The sequence below is a fragment of the Procambarus clarkii genome, chromosome 59, assembly GCF_040958095.1.
Source record: "Procambarus clarkii isolate CNS0578487 chromosome 59, FALCON_Pclarkii_2.0, whole genome shotgun sequence".
In the NCBI taxonomy this organism is placed as follows: Eukaryota; Metazoa; Arthropoda; class Malacostraca; order Decapoda; family Cambaridae; genus Procambarus; species Procambarus clarkii.
This window is the reverse complement of record NC_091208.1, coordinates 18,827,821-18,851,262: the sequence shown is the minus strand read 5'-3', so window position 1 is coordinate 18,851,262 and position 23,442 is coordinate 18,827,821. Positions and strand designations below refer to the sequence as shown.

At 38.8% G+C, this 23,442-nt stretch overlaps 1 protein-coding gene and 1 long non-coding RNA gene across 2 annotated transcripts in view; both read right to left on the bottom strand.

Annotated features, from left to right (window-relative positions):
• LOC138353681 (uncharacterized) overlaps positions 1 to 23,442 on the bottom strand; it is a 310,023-nt gene that overhangs the window by 17,978 nt on the left and 268,603 nt on the right. The gene's annotated exons all lie outside the window — the stretch shown is intronic.
• On the bottom strand, positions 8,183 to 16,029 carry LOC138353680 (peptidyl-prolyl cis-trans isomerase 5-like). Its single transcript, XM_069306896.1, is given in 6 exon segments — positions 8,183 to 8,470; positions 11,285 to 11,469; positions 12,973 to 12,987; positions 12,990 to 13,179; positions 15,908 to 15,933; positions 15,936 to 16,029. Coding segments are annotated over 6 exon segments (633 nt in total). The 5' UTR covers positions 16,015 to 16,029; the 3' UTR covers positions 8,183 to 8,332.

Below are 23,442 nucleotides of genomic sequence, written 5' to 3'. Positions count from 1 at the left end.
GGAGGCCCAGTTACTGAGACGCGCTCCACACTCATGGGAGAAGGAACCATCTCTCCCTGTCACAACAACTGCACTTCCAGCTGCGCCATAGGAAGGATGCAAGGATCCATCAGTGTAAATAATATTAGGTAAAAAGAAATGTGGCCAGCCATTTCTGTCCAGCCCGGCATTCAAACCCAGAAGTCTCGATTGTGCTGCCCGTCCTCCAAACAAAGACCCAAAAGTTGAAATTGAAATTGAAATAAGTTTATTGTGGTAAAATACACACAAAGGGATGAGGTAGCTCAAGCTATTCTCACCCCGTTCAGTACATCGTGTTAATACATACATAGACACACATCACAAACAATAAACATATTATCAAACATTCTGAGAGATAAACATATACATTTCCTACCCAAAAGTGATTCCATGCACCCGCCAAACCCCCTGTTTATGAATGAAAAACGGTTTACATACGACTCACAACTGTTGACGTTCGAACACTTCCGGAACAAGTGCTTCATTGACGAATTTTGTTCGAAGCACAATATCTTGAGATCTTGAGTTTATCTTGAGATGATTTCGGGACTTAGCGTCCCCGGGGCCCTGTCCTCGACCAGACCTCCTTTATGTTACACACCCTCAGGAAGCAGCCCGTAGGAGCTGTTTAACTCCCAGGTACCTATTTACTGCTAGGTAACAGGTGCATCAGAGTGAAGGAAACTCTGCCCATTTGTTTTTCCGCCGACTGCCGGGATCGAACCCGGGTCCCTAGGTGCTAGGTGAACAGAGGCATCAGGGTGAAAGAAACTGCTCACTTGTTTTCGCCTCCACTGGAGATCGAACCCGGAACTTCAGGACTACGAATCCGAAGCGTTGTCCACTTCAGTTCAAAATCCAGCTGGATAAAATGAAGACAAATGGGAGGATCGCTGACAAGCCCCCGGCTTTCTAATCCGCGTCGTAATCACTAGACGGATGGCGGCCCTTAGGTAAATTCCTGATAAAGGTCTCCATAATGTCAGAACTCTTCCAGCTCAAAAGCTAGAAATCACGAGTATAGAGAGCTTTGACATGTTCAGAACTGAGATTTATGTGTAGCATAAAACATCCGCTAGATAGCGTGACACTGTAATTGTCAAAATTAGGCTGGGATATCGATATCTCTGACAGGTGGCTGCTAGCCGAAGCCGTAAATACAAAAGTCGGTTACCTTTTAAGGTACAGCTGGAAAAGATCATCAAATGAGATCAGCAAATGAGGTGACCTTCGGCAATCCGCCGGCTTCCTGTCCTCGTGGAGGCCACTAGTGTTAGTGGTTCTCAGGTAAACTCAGGTAAGAAAATGAATCCCCCAATGGTGAACATTCCGAATGTTCATTCATTTCATCGGGGGGAATGTTACATTCCAATTGTAAACTATGTGAACAAGAGCTAGGACATACTTTCCAACACTATATCTGTGATTGCCCTGTTATCAATGATTACAGACCAAATGGTATGCGGTACTTTGATCTCTGTAACTACTTCATACACTCGAATATTGGAAGATATTCTTGTGCTGTAGTGTGGTAGTGCAGGCTAATAGATCAGCCTCGCATTTCGTGTTCTCGTCTGATTCCATGTATGACTATCCTGTGAGATGGGGATATTATTGATGAACCTGTAGCTAGCTTTTTATCTACACTTTGTAATATTTTTTTTCATAGAATAGGGTAGCAGCACATTGTTGTGTATACCTATGCTAAGATGTGTATACCTATGCTCGTTTTATTTGTATTTTAATGTTAACAATAAAATATATTTATCCCTGCTCTACAATTGAACTATTTAGCCAAGCCTATCGTGTTTAAAGCCTAGTTAGAAAAAAAAGTGTGTAGGCTTGTTAATTAATAAAAATATAAGCGGCTTCCACTTTTCCTCAACTTGGTCCAGTCTTCAAAACGCCGCACAACATTGACCTTCTGCGGCTCCTAAGTTATTTCAATTTGCATTTGTAAAAAAATAATGTTGTTATATATATTTAGAACTTAAATCTTTTATTACAAAGAATTTTTTATTAGCAAAATTAGGTATACACAGCAATGTGCTGCTACCCTATTCTGCATTAGATAATACACGGTGCAGATCAAGAACTAGCTATAGGTTCAACTATTATTACCATCTCACAGGATGGTTAGTCATACACGGAACCAGGGGAGATAATACCTACCTTAATACAAAAACAAATCAACTCTGACTACAGGAGAGAACATATTAGCCCCCACTAGCACACTCAGAGTACAACACAAGAATATCTTCCAATATTCCTGAGTATATGAAGTAATTACAGATCTCAAAGTACTTCATATCATTTGGTCTGAAGTCACTTATAACAGGACAATCACAGATATAATGTTGGATAGCACTTGTTCAATTGGAATGTTCACCATTAGGAGATTCATTACCTGCAGCCACCTGCCATAGATTTCGATATCACAAAGAAAGACGTGATAATTTAATATAAAAGAGATATTACAAAGAAAGACGTGATAATTTAATATAAAAGATTAATTTCCAATAAGGGAGCGCGTTGTCGGAACTCATCCAGCTGGGACTGAACTTTCTCGTACTTTGTTAAGTCTCCAAAACGGCGCACAATATTAATATTTTGCAGCTCTTCTGAACTATATAAACTTAATTGTAATACAAAATATTCAGTGCTTATATATTTACCCCAAAATGTTTGTTTACAAATAGAAAACAGAAACTGCACCTGAAATATAAAAATGTCCCTTGACTATAATATGAGGTATATGGGATATAATTCTTTATTGGTTGCGTGACCCAGTGACCCAAGCAAGACAAGAGCGGGGAGTCAGCGAGAGCAATTTAGGAAGACGAGCGCGGTAGTCAAGTGTCTCTCAAGCTTCAGTTGTCTCCCTCGCTTAACTATGGGTAACACAAATAGCGCAAAGGGATCCAAGAGGAAGTTAGACGAGTGCCAGGAACACAATGTTCCCAGGAAAAGGCTCAAGATTGGGGACAAGACAGTTGGATATGAGGTTAGCCACAATGGTGAAGTCCTCACTATATACCTTCGTCATCCTCCTATACCCACTAGACCCCCATTAATGAAGGGCTTGAAGAAGGCCGCCTTAGAGGGCCATAACTACCTCAAGGTCAAAGTCAATGGAAAATCCTGCACAATGTTTGTTGATTCCGGGACAACAACCAACTGTATAGAGAACCGTACAGCACGAGAACTTGGCTTGGATAAAATGCCATCGTCCAGTCAACGCTTCACAACAGAGTTCTATAACGAATAAAAAACAATGGATTTTAGAATAGTCAAAAATGTTAAGATTCACCCTAAAAATGGCAAAAAGGTGGTTGCCGACGTAGAAATCTTCCCCCCAAACATGGATAACTACTTTGAGCCCGACCCCACACCCGTATTTTTGTTTAGTTATCCACTAATGACAGAATACCACGTCATTCAGTAGTTCCATCACGGAAAGTCGACACTTTATTTTAAAAGACTGAGAAAATTTAAATACAAAGGGTTTGGATTGGCCGAGTCCAAATAGCCATACTTAAGGATAGATCTATAAACCCCTAAAGAACATAACAGCAGTAATAAAATACTTATTGATACAGGCACTCCAGACACGATGGTCTCAGAGCTGTTTCTTAGGAGCATTAATCTACACCATTTTCCGCCCAAAACCCTTCGCATACACGTGGAATCCGATATATACCTGGAGGATAACCTACATGTGCATCCACATCCAAGAGAAGCGTTTCCATTCACCATAGGAACAGTTTTGATGGAGAAGTATCAGTGCATCCTGGACGCCTCCTCATTTTATTTGTATTTTAATGTTAACAATAAAACATATTTATCCCTGCTCTATTGATGAGCCATTTTGCCAAACCTGTCGTGTTTAAAGCCTAGTTAGAAAAAAAAGTGTGTAGGCTCCCAAACCCTTTCACGCCGAGAGGGTATATAATAATAATAAAATAATATAATAATTAAGAATAATACTAATAGTAAACAATATTAATGATAATAACTAATAACAATTAGTTAATAATAACTAATAACAATTGCTAAATCACAACATTATAAAAGGACAACATTTAACTTCCCTGGCAATCTACGCAATTTATACGCTGTGGACAAAGACAGACAATTTAGCACGGGTGGCACACGAACAAGGGGACACAGGTGGAAACTTAGTACCCGAATGATCCACATAGACATTAGAAAGAATTTTGTTCAGTGTCAGAGTAGTTAACAAATGGAATGCATTAGGCAGTGATGTGGTGGAGGCTGACTCCATACACAGTTTCAAATGTAGATATGATAGAGCCCAATAGGCTCAGGAACCTGTACACCAGTTGATTGACAGTTGAGAGGCGGAACCAAAAAGTTAAAGCTCAACCCCATAAGCACAACTAGGTGAGTACACATGCACTTCAAGCGCAAAGGATACGATTGGTATCAGATGTATACATTTACCAATGTCAATGCTCTATATAAAGACCATATTAATGAAGTAACACAGTACTATGTCGAATGGGTGATAAGAAGAACATACCTGCTTTGGAGAAAGTACAATATAGAGCGACATGGGATGATCAAATAGGGTGGCTATTTTCAAATCCCCAAAAATAATATACTCATAAAAGAAAAAGACCCACCCTAAATATACAGAATAACGACTTCGATGCCTTGCCTTCTCTCAGACCCAGATCTCATCATACAGCACCGGATGACATCTTTGCAGTTCTACCCGCCCACCACCTTACCCAGTGTTTGATTGACTATTATTCCCCCTATTTCTTCACCTTTGCATGATTAATTCACCCCCCCCCCCCCACACTTGGTGGAAGCCAAGACCGTCAGAAGTTTCAAAGCGTTATACGACAAAGAGTGCTGGGAAGACGGGACACCACGAGCGTAGCTCTCATCCTGTAACTACACTTAGGTAATTACAACTTCACCTCTTTCACATGTTTATTTAAGATAAATATAACCCTTGTATATTCATTCCTTACCTGAAGATGTTTCGTAATGGAACGAAACGTAATTGTAGAAAACATATCCTTTAATAATCATTAGTTTCTTTACCATGAATTTCGGTAACTTGATTGCTCTTCTTAATCCCGAAAGTAGGTGCGTAGTGTCCTAGGGGACTTCAATTGAAGTGAATCCTTAGGAGTCACTTAAATCCCAGGTTCATAGCTATAGACCGTGGTGATTAGTGGTCCAAGGCGTTTACTTGGGAGTACCCAGAACAGATTCGAATCCTCCTCGTGTCTCCTACTCATTTTCTCAAGTAACCTAATCCTGTTAAGATGGAGTTGAAAATAATTGTTGTCTAGGGCAATTGCCGACTAGACAAATATTCCAACGCTAATGCAATATCGTTAATTGATAATTAAGAACACTTATCACCGATGAGAATATGCATGCCTAGGACGTGGTTCTCTTGTCCAGGACTGAGGTGGTTGCTTTTTTGTCACTTTTTTTAAGACATAAGTGGTTGGTAGGGTTATCTGGGTTTAGTTTGTTAGATGACCAATCCACACCCGAGAAACTGGAAAAACTACGACGTTTCTGTCCGGCCTGGACCATTAGTCTTCAGCCACGTTATTGTGACTAATCGTTTGCTTATCCAGTTAGCAAAAGGCATGAGAACGTATTTTGTAAAAGCGTTATTATGGGTGTGTGCTGGTAATGGAATCGTTGTGAAGTGAACGAAAAATGCTTGGGTAAAAATATAGTATGTGGACACTGCCATAACACCCTGAAGGTGTACCACACACAGCAGCATTAGAAATACAATATTAAATTTAATGCAAGTGTACAGAAACATTGCACTAACTCTGAAGATTGTAGAACGACTAAGGTTTGTATCTAATATTACACCAGCTCTTGTCTTTTTGACAAGTGCTCTACTTACCCAACCACTTGGGCAGGACGGTAGTGTCTCACTTCATGCAGGTGGGTGTTCAATCCCCGACTGTCAAAGTGGTTGGGCACCCTTCCTCCTGTCCCATCCCTATTCCTTATCCCCTTCCAAGTGCTATATAATCGTAATAGCTTGGCGCTCTCTTTATAGATGAAAAGTATGTACATGCCAAACAGAGAGGACCCCTCTGTTGTCCTCAACACCACGAATTACGCAATGCTCGACCAGCCCCACAGGACGAGGAGGATGTCCCCTCCAACAAAGGGTAAGAAGATACATCCACGACAGAGCCTACCACAGGCCCGGATACTAACCAACCTATCAAGATGACGAATGGCACCCACCAGCCCCACTGTACACCCAAGTCCTACGACCTGAAACCCACCGATTAAAGATTAAAACAACTCCACTCAACCACTGATCATAAACCAAGCACAGCTCCCCAGGAAAAACTGCGAGTGGCTACTTAATCAACCACCACTGGCACTATTACTATTCGCCGACAGCTGATCAGTGGGAAAAAAAAAAAAAGAAAAAAAAGAGCTCCCTACTATCACTTCATCACAAAGCCCAAAGTGGTTGGGCCACTTACCTGTAACCCCCTCTTCCTCATACCCTAATCCTTTTCAAGTTTTCCTACATCCTCCCCCATTCTTCTTTTCCAGACTTGCCAATCCTACGGTCGTGGAACTACGAACACTATTGTTCACTTCTGTGGTCTTTCTGAAATGTGGGTGGTACTCTGAAGAATGAACTCTCTAAAATTCTCTAATTCTCACATTTTGTCATTCAAATATATTAGGATTCAAACAAACATGTGCGGTCATAATTACTAAGACATCTGGCATTCTTGTATCACTGGGTTTCAAGTACATTGTTAATAGGGTACAAAGAGTCCGGCATAGTTTGGCCTTATGATTTCGTGCTTCCTTGTCCAAGAAATATATTACAAAAGGAATAATCTCTGACAATTAAGTAGGTATAACCTTAAGATGGGTTGCTAGTTTGTACACATGCTAATACTGTGGATTACTCTCATCACAGGTTTCCTCCAGATCCCATGTGTTGAAAGAAAATTGAATCGAGATGGGGATACAAGATGAACTTAAAAGCTAGCACTTACATGTATTTTGTAATCCCTCACAATAGGGTAGCAGCACTTCTGTACATAAAACTTCCCATATTTTATATAAAGAGGAAGGGGGTGCCCGTTTTTCAGAGATGTTTATTTCGGCATGTAATGAGAGATTGGGTGTACATAACTCCGTTTTCTGAATCGTGGAAACTAAGGCACTATATAAAAAGGATGGAAAGACGTTTTGCAGGCTTCGCTTCATCACCCCTTTCACTTCAGACATCTAGGTTTTTGTCTTTCTCCACACCATGTAGGTTTTCAATTAACTTTGGCAAGATCAAAAGCCAAATCGAACAGACGTCTGCTATCCCACGTTTAGTCTATATACACAGTATATGGTTCTTTAATTATGGTAGCAGTTTTCCTTCATTAGAATGTAATGTTTCCGTGTCCAGGTACTTCAAGACATTCAAACTTCAGAAAATGAATTTTCAACAATGCTTCCTAAACCTTTTGAAGGTGTCTGTACAAGAAACACTTCCTTACAAGCCACTAGTATATGACAATTTTGACAAGATATATGAATTTTCTGTATCACGTTAAGTGCATTTTTAAATATATTTAAAAAAATTGCCCTTGCTTGGAGACGTCCATACCCCCATGGGGCCATCTGAACCATTTCACTAAACAGCTACTGCACCAGATAACATTGTAGGCATCTACCCGCTTCAAGTTTCAATTGCACTTTAAACAAAACCCAGTTAGCTAATGTATTTGGCATTTTGCAGTTTTTCCATGATCAAATTGCTTATGATTTTGTTGCTAGCTGTCCATACACAGCAAGACAAAGTTAAGACATTGTTTTAATCATACTGGTACCCAATAGAACTGATTATTTCTAATTTGGCACATTATGCTTAGATTACAAATCCTTGGGTTAAGAAGGCCTAAAGTATATGGGTCATATATGGGTCATACTAGCATATATGCATACTAGTATATACTAGCATACTAGTATATGGGTCATACTAGCAGTAATCCAAGGTTATTTTCTTGACAAGGTATATTTTACATTACCATTGCTTACAACAGTAGAGAAAACTCATGTGGAATAGTTCTACTCGTGGGTGAAGAGCAAAAAATTAAGAAAAGGAATAGATGCAACACACTGGTAGAAAAATTTATTGCATATTCAATTAAAATCTCTTGCATCTTACACTGGAATGCATACAATTCCACCAATTCATTTTGGTGGAAAGTTTACATATTTTAAATTAACATACAATTACATCATAATTCTAGTACTAACATGCACCTCAATCAGTAGCATCTTCTTTTGCAACAGACTCGAAGGGTTGTGATAAAGCCTCTCCACGGGAGTCTACGATCTTCACTTCTGCCACTGGACGGTCACGGCCATCTGTTGCAGAAGCCTCTATTTCACGAATAATAGGCTGCGGAAAAAGAGTAAAGAAGCATTTAAGGTCTACTAATGGTTATCATTAATTATGTACACAATGTGCAAACTAATTATTTACAAAACTTAAATCTCTTGTATTGTGCAGTTTCATTCAAGGGCATCCTCTAAAATTCTAATCTTACTGTTCAGTATCCAGATTTTTTGTTGCAAATAAGTTTCTGGACATTTACATTGGAAGGGGGCCACTCCTCCCCCATTTTGCAAATTACCCGTAGAAAAGCAAGTAAAAATTTCTTAAGAGTGAAATACAAATTACATCACAAAACACGTGGAATCACGGTGTGTACATGAAACCTGGACAACATTTCAAAACAGGACACTTGCCACAACTACACACTTTGATGCCAGGTTAGACTAGCAAAATGCCAATTTGACATCTGTCAAAAGCTTGACAAATGTAACAATGGTGTTATTGCACAAAAGGCAAAGTAGGAAAATTTAACATTAAATTCTTAATGAGCAGAATCCAGAGTAATACAGTAGTTTACAAAACAACTGGATCCAGTGAAAATCTGTCTTGCTCCAGCCAGCTACTGTGATTACCCTGGTACTTTCTCGTCAGACAACACCGATTTACGAGCAAGCAAACAGGAAACGGCAAAACTTCCAAACAAATGTGAATCGGGTTGTTCCATGGGCTACAGAAAAATGTTATTGAAGAAAAGTGCCAGCTACAGTTTTATGGAAAAATATTGGGAAACTAGAAAATGCAGCCAAATTACACTCAAATATAAAAGATTTAAGACTAATAAGGTCTTACTTCACTTTTAAGAACACAGTAGCTGTCAATTGCAAGAAAGATGGTTGGATAACAAGAATCTTAAATAAGAGATACTAGACAAATAATACTTAAAGACACTAGTGCATTATACAACTAATGTTGCACACTAACAACCCCATTCGATGCCAATTAAAACTGCCGATCTGAAGATCCATAAGGTGTTACAGTACAGTACTACCCAAATCTAGCCTATAAACATTAAATTATTGGGACTTTTTTTAAAGTACAGGCAAAAAATTAAATTTCTAAATATTACTAATTACAAATCTGTACTCTGAAATAACTCATCAGGAGAGCAGAAGGTGCAACAAGCATCCCATGCAAAATATCAATATTACAGGTCCAAGACTTCAACTTCCTCTAAACATAAGGTTAGCTAGCCAATCTCTAGTGTTAACGAGAACATTATAAGCTTCTCCAAAGGATGCCCTATTAACTGGGTAGCGACTTTACATCAGACTGAGGAGCTGTGTTCAACAGCCTGGTTGATCAGACCAACCAGGAGGCTTTGCCAGAGACTTGAATCAACAGGAGGTAGCGAGGATTCCCGAATGGCCTACAGTAGTGCCACCTTTCTGGGAAGCCCCAGTGGCTTACCGAATCCTTACCAGGTTAGTCAGTAATGCCATAAAAACATGTTATTTAATATTTCACATACAAATAATCTGTTCACACAGGATATTGATTGCAACGGTCTAGCTCCTGAACATTACAAATTCACACCTATTAAGTGTGAATTTCATGTCTGGCAAGGTCAGGTCAAGTGACTTTGCCTCTTGTTAGGCTGTTAATTGCAGAAGTTTTGCTTTCCATCAAACAAGCTGCTGTCTAGGTGTGGTTGGAAGAAAACCAGAGTATCTTCTGGTTCCCTCTTAAATACCTGACCAAGAGATTAAGAGGAGCCTCGTCACACCAGAGGTGTTCAAGCAGTAGCAGACCAGTCTACATAGGCCTGTCCCAGGCTGGAGGGGGGGGGGGGGGGGGAGGGGGAGATGGCCTTGGCCATCAGCCATATCCCCCCCACCCTACCCTTGAACCATTTTACACATAAAACTTTGACAAGTTGAAGTGTATGGTGAAGGTGAAGTATGGCATTTTCCATATGTTGTGGATATAACAGGGGCATCTAGGAGGGAAGCAGTCAGCCATATTTGCTCTATTATTATGTTGTGACATTGCTTTACTTAGGATACAGTGAAAGCTTTAGTAGAGAGCACCAAGTTTACTTACAAGCATGACTATGATTCTTTACTTTCTGCTTTAAGCACTTGCAGGTGTTGAACATTACTTAATATTGCTGAACAGAATTACCATTCTGGTCTTATAAATATCTAATGGATAGATTGTGGCAGTTCATCCTCCCACCTTCCTACTTTTCTATCTACTCTGAAATCACCTGTCACTATTATCTCACTTCAGAATGCCTCCTTTCTTTAAATGTATAGTGTTCAGTGCATTACAAGTCAACCTGTGCACTGTTCATCGGCTCTAAATCTGGCAAGCAAGATTGCTGCATGTGGAAACCAGGCCACCTGGGGGTAGCCTTTGGTTCTACAAGTTTTGCACTAATCTTTAGTGTTTCTTACTTTGTGTGAATCTGGATTTTGAGGATTTGGTATTTAGTCAACCCTTCAGTTGTGTGTAAAGCTTCAACTTTCTGGATGCTTTCACCATTATGGTGGCAAATTGGGTCTGGCTCCCTGCACCTCTGATGGGGCCATGCTTTGGCTCTGGTCCTCAGCAGTAGGCCAAAACAAAACTTTTCTGGCAGTGCAGGAGTTGTTTGCATTGCTTCTTGCATCAAGCAAGTATGAAATTAGTATGAAATAAAGTATTCAAATAGACAACAGAGCTCCAAGAACCTACTTTACATTCAAGGCAGGTTTTTTTCCAAGCATGCTCTTTTAGTTTAATTTTATAACCATTATAAAAATATATTTGGTTGCTTTTGGAGAACAAATACTTTAAGTCTAATTTTATATTATAACATCTTTAAAAACCACTTACCATGCCAGAAAGCACCTTTCCAAATACTACATGCTTTCCATCAAGCCATGTGGTCTTGTTAGTCGTGATGAAAAATTGAGAACCATTTGTATCTTTACCAGCATTTGCCATTGAAAGCCAACCAGCACCAAAGTGCTTTAGCTTGAAGTTTTCATCAGCAAAGCGCTCACCATAGATACTACGTCCTATGGAAAAAATATATACATGATTAACCATTTCAGGTGTGAAATTACACAGCCGTACATAGTTTTTGAACATTTATACAAGTTACTTTAACCAATGTAAAAAATTAGTAGACTTAATATTTACCACCTGTCATCAAATTTGTTAAGATACCAGTTTGTTCATTTCCCAAACATTTTTATACTAAAATCAATGTTTAATCCTATAAAATAGGTTTACCAATTTCTCTTTATCTAGCATTTAAGGTTCCTAATGACCAAGTCATCATTTAGAGAAACTTTACCTGTGCCTTCAAACCCTACAAGATTTCACTAATTTATCAAGTTCTGAAAGACATTTATGTAACAAAGGTTGCCATTTTCTGGCAAGCCTGCCTTTAGTGCATGTTTAGGTGTACAAAAACCAAGATTTATTTGTGAAAGATTTCCCCATTTTCCTACATTGCTGGGCTTTATAAATTTTTATTATCTAACTTTTAGAATCTAGGAGATTTCATTGTGTTTCTTGCAAGATTAGTATAGCAGACAGTGACTAATACTCATCCAGCAGAAGCAGATTTCTTCACTAAACCCACTGAATACAACTTTGAAATAAATCCTAATCATCTACACTGCATGTTCCCAGGGGATTTTACCAATTATAAATTAATAGACTGCATATGCATGTCTAGATAGGTCTATTTAGCACAAACTATAACATCAGTTCTTAAAACCAACTTAGAATAAAGAGCTCATATTTTCTAAAAGTAGTAGTGTTCATGGTGTATTAGAACCCTACTTAATCTTTGAAATGCAAGATACAGGAACCCTAATCATACCCCACAAGGACATTACTCTTCTAGAGTAGCATTTATAAATGGCCTGTGCTTATTGCACAAACTTTTCCAGCAATTTGCTTATTATACCACAGGGATTAGGTGCAATATTAACCAAGCAACATATGAACCATAATCTAGGTCCACAATGGCTTTAATAAGCTTGAAATTTCTTGCATTTTGCTTATGAACACTAACACCGATTGTTTTGTAGGCCAGTTTCCTAGTAAATCTGGTACACACAAAGCATCCAAAAATTTACATGTACATGTGATGTCACCATCTAAAAAGTCTGGCTAATGACCAAGTCATTATAGTCATTATTATTATTATTATTATTATTATTATTATTATCATTATCGATTATCCTGGCATATTGTACAGCAAATTGGCAAACTCTTGCTACAGAAAAATATACTTGGGTTACCTACCTAACCTGATTCAATGGGGGTTAATTAAATATACGGACATTGGTATTGCACAACATCCTTCTTTACTTTATTAATTAAGCTCTGAAACCCATAAAATGTATTCTGACGAGCATGTTTCTAGAGTAACTGTCCAAGTGACCATCTTATACACAACCGATTTATTTCACTGGTTAGAATTAGTAATTTTCAAATGCTCTTTATACTTCAGAATGTTAAATGCAAGTATAAAAAAAAAAAAAAAAGCATACTACAGTACTTGCCTCCAGTACCATCACACGGGTGAAGTCTCCACCTTGGATCATGAAGTCCTTGATAACCCGATGAAATACCGATCCCTTGTAGCCTTCACCTACTGGCTTTTGAGCCAATTCAAAGAAGTTTTGTGCAGTTCTTGGCACGGTGCTTCCAAAGAGGCCAATTACAACAGTACCCTTTGGCACTCCTCCAATGCTTATATCAAAAGACACCTACGGGGGAAAAAAAAATAAAAGGTTCGTCATTTCATAAATTATGCTACTGTACCAAGTTTCATAAATGATGTATTTGGACTGAAATTTATTTTCAATATTAAATGATCCTGCTAGAAGTATTAAAAACTTTCAAAACTTTTCAATTATGATTTAGAAAGAAAAAATGACTAAATATTGTCAGGTGTCAATCATAAAAACTGTACCTGTACAAAATTACTGCAGTTTTGCAAGTTAAAATATTTCATTGTAACAAAAATATGCATTTCCGAGCCAATTCATGCATTCATGGCACAAATTTAGAACCACACTTTGAGGTAGGGAGGGAGGGGAACCCGAGTGTGACTGGTACAAAACCACACTTTAGTACATTATAAACTTGTTCTATCAGCTGTTAGATTCTTTCCACCGCCCATATGCATTTGACTACCAGATCCGCTTAGGACAAGTTGTATTCCAGCTATACAGTATATGTTACGTTTACATTTTGCTTAATAATGCAAGTCTTCCAATTATGCAAGAATCATACTACCAACTTGAACATTTAAAATGGCTCAATAATTATTTTTAGTTAGTTTGAGAAAGAAAGATGCCTGTAACAAAGTCCCCCAACCCCTCCCCCAAATTCCTAATGGGTGCCTAGTTGAACATTTCTACTATGGCAACTGGAAAGTCATTGCAGAGAAGAATGTGGCATCAGGAGACAGGCATTTGCAGAGGCTCATCCTGGATAAAGGGGAGAAAAAAAAAAAAAAAAAATTGATGTTGCATACAGCCATCAACTAACTCCAGGAGTAACCCGAGGTCACGTGACCAGTGACTTTACGAGACCCTGCAAGTTAGGTTGCGTTACAGCCCAACCTCCATTAAACCTTTGTTCAGAGTGCAGTCCTCATCAACAAGAGTAAAGTTGAGCAGTGAATACCAAGTTACAATCCTGTTCCCCTAGACTGTGGCCAGCAAGGCAGCAAAGTGCCTGTGTCACAGATTATCTAGCAACAGTGAGCAGCGTGGCACAATGGTAGAGAAGTACAGCGAGTCCGTGCGAGGGTTACTGCATATCCGAGAATGCAAGACGTGTCGGTGCCTGAAGGTAAAAAAAAACAAGGTTCAATCTGTGTGTAGAGTAGTCCATAGACTGCTGTAGGGCCCAAATGGATGCCACTGCAATTGAAGATCAGCTTCACCAGTAGCCTCATGCCAAGGGGAGCTCTGTACTGGCTGCGCAACCCGTTCTTGCAAATTTAATAAGTCAATACTGACTTATTAAATATGTGCATAGGTAACATACTTAACATAATAGTTTCCCTTGAAAAGCTTCATAGAAAACACCGACCTTACCTAACCTACTTAGTATGTTAAGATAAGCATCTTATTGCTTCGTAATTACAATTATTACCTAACCTATACCTATAATAGGTTAAGTAACAATTGCAATTACAAAGCTATAAGATGCTTATTTTAACATACTAAGTAGGTTAGGTAAGGTCGGTGGTTTTCTATGAAGCTTTTCAAGGGAAACTATTATGTTTAGTATGTCCACCTATGCACGCAACTAATAAGTCAATATTGACTTATTAAATTTGCCGAGAACGGGTTGGGCTGCAGCAAGTCCCCGCAACTATCTTGTCGCCTGGAGGAGTGGCATGTGGACGAGTGTGTAGGTTACAAGGGTAAAAAAAAAAAAGGAAACCCTGGCCTTGGCTCGGGGAGTAGAACAACTCTCAGACCCCTCCCAGGTAAAGTCTTAAAGGAAGCTTCTGGATGTGACAAACAAGACACAGGCAGACTTCAAAAGTTTACTCAAATACAGGAAGGTGGATGTCTAGATAAGTTAGACAAGACTTAAAAGATTTACTAACAGCTTATCAAATAGGAAATCCTTGCCAACAGTCCAACCTAATGTACATATAGTTTTAGGATAAAAGTTGTCAAAGAGCACTTCACCATACCCAAGTCAAATAGGCAGGCATGAAAGTTGCTTAACTTTTTGTCTGCTTTATTGGAGGCAGTATCGGCAATTTCCTGCCCAGGAATCTATTCTGGTCTAATTGATAAAATTATCTACTGAACAAAAATTTTAATAACTAAATGGGGGGGAATAGTCATTTTGGAGAATCTATTCTATTTAGACTTTGTTCGTTCAAAGCATACCTCGTTATGATAGGCAATATTAGGTTAAGATACATTGGCTCAGTTGGGTTGAGCTGTTAGGTTTAGTAGGCTTTAAAAAAAAAAAAATCCGCTGGCGAATCTTCCTTCGTACGATGTGACTTATCCAACTAAACTACTGTATCCAATTTAAGTTAAGTTAATATATTATGCACCTGAGGCAAGCCACATCTTACACAAGATAGTCAACGGATTTTAAAACCAACCAAACCTTCCCCAAACTTAAGCCAACGCACCCTAACTGAATGATATTCAGTACTGTATACCCATTCTCATTTTTTTTTATTTAGAACAATTTTCTACGAATTCACTGTGCCGCTCCAAGTTATAGCAGCACCCCGCCAACCAAACCCACGAGAAGCTTTAATTTTCATTAAATCAATCTCATAACGGATAAAACTTGATTCATATATATTATATCCCCAAGTTTATATGTAACACCAAAAACTCTTCTTCTGTGAAGGACTTTAATCTTAAAAAGCAAGGTGCATCACACACGAACATTAAAATAGAAAAAAAATTATTAGCTCTGGAACAAATTCTAAAACAGCATTACCTTGTGTGTCACTTTGGGCCCTTGCTTTCGGCCGCCTGGCCATCGGCTCGGTTGAACACCGATAGAAGATTGACCAAGAGAGCAACGACGGCCACCAACGCCTTCATGATGAGTTTGAGCTTGGTTCTGGCCGCCACCTTCCTCGTTCAACACCAATACTATCTCCACCGCGGCCCTTCACCCGCGACCCCAGCGTCTCCCGCTACCTTCATCAGCCCCCTAGCGCTTGTCGCTACACTTCTTATATATATATATACTCCTGTCTAAATTAATCTCTCTTTTTCTTAAAACAGCCTCTCGGCGAGTAATTAATGTCAATAATTACTCTAGTTCATAATCATTTTCTTATTACGAACCCTTTTCTGTCATTAGCTCGAAAAGTTAGCTAAGGAAGCGCTGTTTATGCCGTGGCAATTTGCAATAATTTTCTCGGAAATTAATCTCACGAATGACTTTATTACAAGCATTCAAGACAAGATATTTTAGTGTAAAATACACTCAATATTGAAAATGCGATAGTTTACACTAGAAATGACTGTTATTATTGTTGACATACTAAGTATAACCATAAAATGAAGAGTTACCAAGGAGGGCCAGACACACATGGGACGCGCTGATTGGTCAACGGTGAGTGTTGCCATTCGAGCGAACATTGTTGTCTCGTGGACACCATGCACTTAGATTAATTATGTATTACTCTCCTATTTATATATACTGTATATATATGGATAATATTATATTACAGTACTAGCGTTTTTTTATGTAAAATTGTTTTTTTTTTTTAACCGCGAAAGGTGTGTGGACCACAAGAACGAATCTGACACGTCAGCAGTTGAGGACACAAACAATAATTTATATGTTTCAGAGGAAATGTATTTTGAAACTTGATTGCAGTGTTGATAAATAATTTATTTGCCACCGAATGACGAAATCAATGACGTTGAATAAATAAAATAAATATAACAAATAAATATATAATATAATAGTAGTTACTCAATTATAAACCTAAGTTAATTTATAATAATCATTTATGCGTCCCATATATTATATAAAGTGTTCCTTTCTTCATGATTTACACACGTTATATAATGTATAATGACCAGCCATTGCTCTTAGCTCTTGATGAGCTTAACAGATATAAATTCCTGACACAGGCAACAAATAATTAAACTAATAAAATAAATAAAATAATAATTAAGCTCCAATCGTTTAGGTAGAGGGAAGTTAATTATAACACTGATAAAAGTGGCTATAGAGTTTATTAACATATAAGCCTACACATCAACAGTCTACTTTAATCACCAATCAACTGGTTAATACAAGGATTTTTTTGTATAGTTTGGTAAGTTTTTTTTAAACATGTATCTTCTGTGCAGAAACATGTTCTTTCAACACAGAACAGAAGAAACATGTTCACAACAAATTGCCTACGTCCTCTGCTTATAAGTGAAGGGACCAGTGTTCAACTCCCGGGTAGGACAGACAGCCCGTCCTCCAAACAGACCCAAAAGTGATTCCATGCACCCGCCAAACCCCCTGTTTATGAATGAAAAGCGGTTTACACACGACTCACAACTGATGACGTTCGGACACTTCCGGAACAAGTGCTTCACTGACGAATTTTGTTCGAACCACAACGCTGTAACAGCCCGTCCTCCAAAACCCAAAAGTAATTCTATGTACCCACCAAACCCTCTGTTTATGAATGAAAAACGGTTTACACACGACTCACAACTGATGACGTTCGAACACTTCCGGTACTGACGAATTCTGTTCGAACCACAACAATATAAATGCTTCATCCACGTACTAAAAATACAAATAATCCAACCCAAACACCTAACCTAACTTAACCTATGCCTATATATGCACAATATGCTAATATATTATAATATTAATATATATTTGAGAAATTCCCGTTTTGAATGACAGCATGAAACATTTATGAATGCGTGTGTGGGGTCGACTGCTGGATGTAATGGACTTGTGGGTAGATTCACGAAGCAGTTACGGAAGTACTTATGAAATTATACATCTATCCTCAATCTTTGACATCTTTGGTTACATTTATTAAACAGTTTACACACATGAAAACTTCCCAATCAACTGTTGTAAACAGCCTCCTGGTGCTTCGGAGCTCATTACCTGTTTAATTATTGTAAACAAAGCAGCCAAAGATTGAGAAAAGATGTACAGGTTCGTAAGTGCTTGCGCAAGTGCTTCGTGAATCTGGCCCTTGGAGTCGAGGACGGGTTGAGGACAGAAATGGTTAGGCACGTTTACTTTTTACCTGATAATAAGCAACTGTTGTACGTTGCATCCTAGAGAAGGTCAGTTGTTGGCCTAATGGGACAACGGGAATTATACCGCCCACACACCCGTCCTGTCCATGAATGTCAACTAACAGCTTCCCAGCGGGTACCATATCCTAGTGGCGTGTGTTCAACGTTGAATCGACATTTTCGTTGAATCAATATTTTTGACTTTAATTCGGCGTTGTTCTTGGATATTGTGGCCATGGGAAACAGCTATTCTTACCGCTCTTGTTCTCTTAATATTACCTCAAGGGAAGAGTTGTGGCCAGGTTGTGGGGACGACCGCCGGAGTCCTGACGGTCTCCAGTCAAGCCCAACAATATTTATTTTGGGAGCCGGTCGGCCGAGCAGACAGCACACTGGACTTGTGATCCTGTGGTCCCGGGTTCGATCCCGGGCGCCGGCGAGAAATAATGGGCAGAGTTTCTTTCACCCTATGCCCCTGTTACCTAGCAGTAAAACACGTACGTGGGTGTTGAAATTGAAATTGAAATTGAAATAAGTTTATTGAGGTAAAATACACACAAAGGGATGAGGTAGCTCAAGCTATTCTCACCCCATTCAGTACAACGTGTTAATATATACATATACACACATCACAAATAAACACATTACCAAACATTTTGAGAGGTAAAAATATACATTTCCTCCTTCACAAGTAGTATGTTAACGTGGGTGTTAGTCAGCTGTCACGGGCTGCTTCCTGGGGGTAGAGGCCTGGTCGAGGACCGGGCCGCGGGGACACTAAAGCCCCGAAATCATCTCAAGATAACCTCGTCACTGCTGACTCAAATCTCTTTCCTTACTAGGTCCAAACTCGCAGCTGATTTCATTAGACAACTAATTCTGCACTATATAGATAGTGAATTTTGCTCAATCTACTGTATTTCATATTATTGCTGGTAGCCGATTCTATCCCATAGAATCGTCTAAGCCAAATTATGTATTTTTTTTTGTTTAAATGACTTCTTCTACACATTGCTTCAATTTATGAATATCTTTTTATATATTTTTACGTATGCCTAATTTTTATGTATATATATAAAAGCTAAAGTCAAACAGGCAAACATGGATGTCGCGCCTGGTGCTTTTGTTCGGCATCTGCACAGATCATTTAGTATTTGATGTAGGGATGTAGAGGGATGGGGATGCCCAAGGGATGGTGGGGGACTACCTAAGGAATGGGGAGGTCCCCAGAGAATAGGTAGGTGTCAAAGACACTAGCTTTCTTTCCTGGAGGCTAACCATAGCAACAAAAATCTGTTAATACCCAAGCTTTTTTTTACTGCTGCTCAATCATTGTAATTTACATTTCACAGCGTTGGCTTTCAGCAATCATTTATCAGATCATTTGTTAAGTCTGTAGATCCTCTTGTATTGTATCTCAGCCTTCCTAGGTATATATATCCCAGCTCTTGGCATGTACACCACCCACAGATGAGTAATGTACAGATGAGTAATGTATTACATAATAAAGTACAAATAATACCTACATGTTAACTAGATATGAGAGAAAAGCGAGGTAGCCTAGTGATGACCTATAAGACACGTCATCACTAAATTACCAACACCAACCGGTTCTACCAGGTGTGAAGTCACAGTTGGCATGACCCTGATATATACCGGAATGACACCTTCAATCCCCTTACTAACTTCTTATCTAAACATACTTAAAGTAGTATATATCAGGTTATAAATGTTAACTTAGATATTTGGGAGGGAAGGTTAGTCAGGCTGGCAATAGTCGCTTGTTGCAATAATAAAGCCAGGTTAAGGATCTTATTTTCCTCTTGTATACTGTACTTGGGCGCGAGGCGCCACGTTACAGCGAGGTTTTCCTGGGGCGGCTGCCACACTGCAGCGCCCGGAGTTAGACCGGCTTCCACTGTCAGGAATAAATTCCCATATGTAAGAAAATCTGTGGATTTATTTCGTTATTGTGTATAAATCGTTTAAACTAAAGAACAAAAGTACTTTCTTTTGTCATTGACTAATAGTTTGCTGTCACTGTTGTGAAACAGAACAGATATAAGAGATTGTTGTCATTAACAGCGACTAGATACAAGCTATGGAAAATACTGGAGGGCCAGGTCACAGCTCTACATAGTAAAATAACAAAATGCAGAATAGAGCCAGTGAAGAGCAGGGGTGCCATAGACACAGTCAGAGAACACTGTATAAACATCAGAGGTACACGGTTGTTCAACATCCTCCCAGTGAGTATAAGAAATATTGCCAGAACAACTGTGGACATCTTCAAGAGAAAACTAGATAATTTTCTTCAAGAAGTGCCTGACCAACCATAGTGGATATGTGGGCCTGCGGGCCGATCCAAGCAACAGCCTGGTGGACCAAACTCTCACAAGCCGAACTCCCCAAGCCCGGTCTGTCTTCAGGACGGGCTTGGGGAGTAGAAAAACTTCCAAAACTCCATCAAGCAGGTATGGTTGAATGCTCGCTTCCACATCACGCAACAAAGCAGCCCGTCCTCCTAAGATTTCCCAACGTCAAGAAAACGGTTAGTTTAAAGTGTCTTCTCCTAACCTACCAGAGGACCCAAAACAGAAAACTGGACAGTAGTCACTTTCGCCAGCCGCTTCTATTTTCTAGTACGACAATTTTTGGCCGTATGTAACGCATACGAGCGAAAAGCGATGCTCTTTGTAGGAGGACAAGTTGTACAGTTCTCTCATTATCATTCTTGATATGCTTCTCATCCAGATTATTTTACGGCTCTTCACTCGAGCTCAGCCAGAACAGTAACATTATGTATAAAGTAAAATTAATGAATGATTATTTGTGAGAATAGCATGCTTAGAGAGCATCATGATATTCATTGTTAGGCGTCTAAAAAAAAATATTCGGTAAACTAATGCACTAGAATACCTAGATATCCTCATCACGCTTGAATCTTTATTTTTTTTTTTTTACGTGTAATGTAAAGCTAGGCAAACCCCAAGAAAGAGCGTCTATAGAATTCCAAGTGAAAGTCTAAGAAAGAAACCCTTTCTTATCACCTGCCCAAGTGAAAGCACGAGCCCCAGGTGAGAGTGGACGCTGAAAGCCTCTGGGCCGATTTCACAAAGTGGGTATCAACTTAGGTGAATGAAATGTGGGGGTTCAGTCCCAGAGCCCATTATGTGCCTCTGTAACCCTTTCACCACTGCCCATAACACAGTGCACAGTTACAAACCCATTAACTGACCAGACCACACACTAGAAGTTGAAGGGACGTCGACGTTTCGGTCCGTCCTGGACCATTCTCAAGTCGAAGTTGAAGGGACGACGACGTTTCGGTCCGTCCTGGACCATTCTCAAGTCATCGAATTGAGAATGGTCCAGGACGGACCGAAACGTAGTCGTCCCTTCAACTTCTAGTGTGTGGTCTGGTCAACATACTTCAGCCACGTTATTGTGACTCATCACCTGCAAACCCATTAAGATTTCAACTTAGATTCAACAGAGCAGAAGAAGTTGTTAAACACATATGGCAAAATCTTACTGAAGCGACCATACACGAGTCATAAATACTCATACTCCGCCCAAGTAATAGGGTCGGCGCAGGAATATCCCTGCAAAATTACCATACTACTTGTGTAAAGGAGGAAATGTATATGTTTATCTCTTAGAATGTTTGGTAATATGTTTATTGTTTGTGATGTGTGTCTATGTATATATTAACACGATGTACTGAACGGGGTGAGAATAGCTTGAGCTACCTCATCCCTTTGTGTGTATTTTACCTCAATAAACTTATTTCAATTTCAATTTCAATCCCTGCAAAAAAAAGCACTGCCCACAAGATGGGTATGGGGTGCATAATAAATGAACTAAACTTGTAAGCCCTGAATATGTAATGCCATTTATCTCAAGGGGAAATCCATCAACTCTGAATGACTTTAGCAAAATAAATAAGGGGAGAAACGCAAGCAGTGGAGACTGGTGCCACGAGCTTAATGCAAAACTTGATATGAAGAAAGCATTGAGCAACAGTGAAAGTCAGATCCTACCAGCGGGTGACTTGTCGATGCTGACCCGGAAAAAAATAACAAGTTAGGATATTTCATTCTTTTCGGAACAAGTTTATTATTATTAATATCTTTATTGACAAAATTAATTACAATTTTGCCTAATCTGAGGATTTTGATTTTTTTTATTAAAGTGAGGATAATTAATTACAATTTTGCCTAATCTGAGGATTTTGAGAAAGTTTTATTAAAGTGAGGATAATTAATTACAAATTTGCCTAATCTGACGATTTTAAGAAAGTCTTATTAAAGTGAGGGTAATTAATTACAATTTTGCCTAATCTGAGGATTTTGAGAAAGTTTTATTAAAGTGAGGGTAATTAATTACAAATTTGCCTAATCTGACGATTTTAAGAAAGTTTTATTAAAGTGAGGGTAATTAATTACAAATTTGCCTAATCTGAGGATTTTGAGAAAGTCTTATTAAAGTGAGGATAATTAATTACAATTTGCCTAATCTGAGTTTTGAGAACGTCTTATTAAAGTGAGGATAATTAATTACAATTTTGCCTAATCTGAGGATTTTGAGAAAGTTTTATTAAAGTGAGGATAATGCTGGTAACAAGTTAACTTACAGCTGGAGAGTAGAAAGTGTAGCTGGGTCCTGTGTTATTTTGTCACTGATATGAATCCCTGGATATTACTGTAAAACCCAAGTGATACACTGCTCAATGTAGGTCATGAGGAAAATTGGGCATTATATATTTTTTTTGGTCCAAACTTCATTAAAAAAAATCCAGTTCAGTGTTTATTTATAAAATATAATTTGAAGGGACGATAGGTTTAGATTTTTTTCTGCAAGTGATTAATATATAATTTTCAGAGGAAAGCGCTAAGCTATTACATGACTAGCACCTGAAAGAGAAATGGGGACAGATTATGAGCTCTGCCGAAGTGAAAATGTTATTCCTGAGAGAAGCAGGAGAGGTCACCGCTTACTCATGGTGAAAGGAAACTTGTCTTTATTGGGATTGATTCAAAAGAAGTTATGCTTGTTATTAAATAACTTGTGTTATTATAGTGATGGGATAACTTATGTTTATAAATGAAGACAGACAGGAAAATGAATGCAAGCAGGAAAATGTCCACAGGCATAATAATTTGTTCTTTATATATTGTGAGCTGAATAATGTAATTTTTTTATTATTATTAACAAAATTGGGTATACACAGCAATGTGCTGCTACCCCATT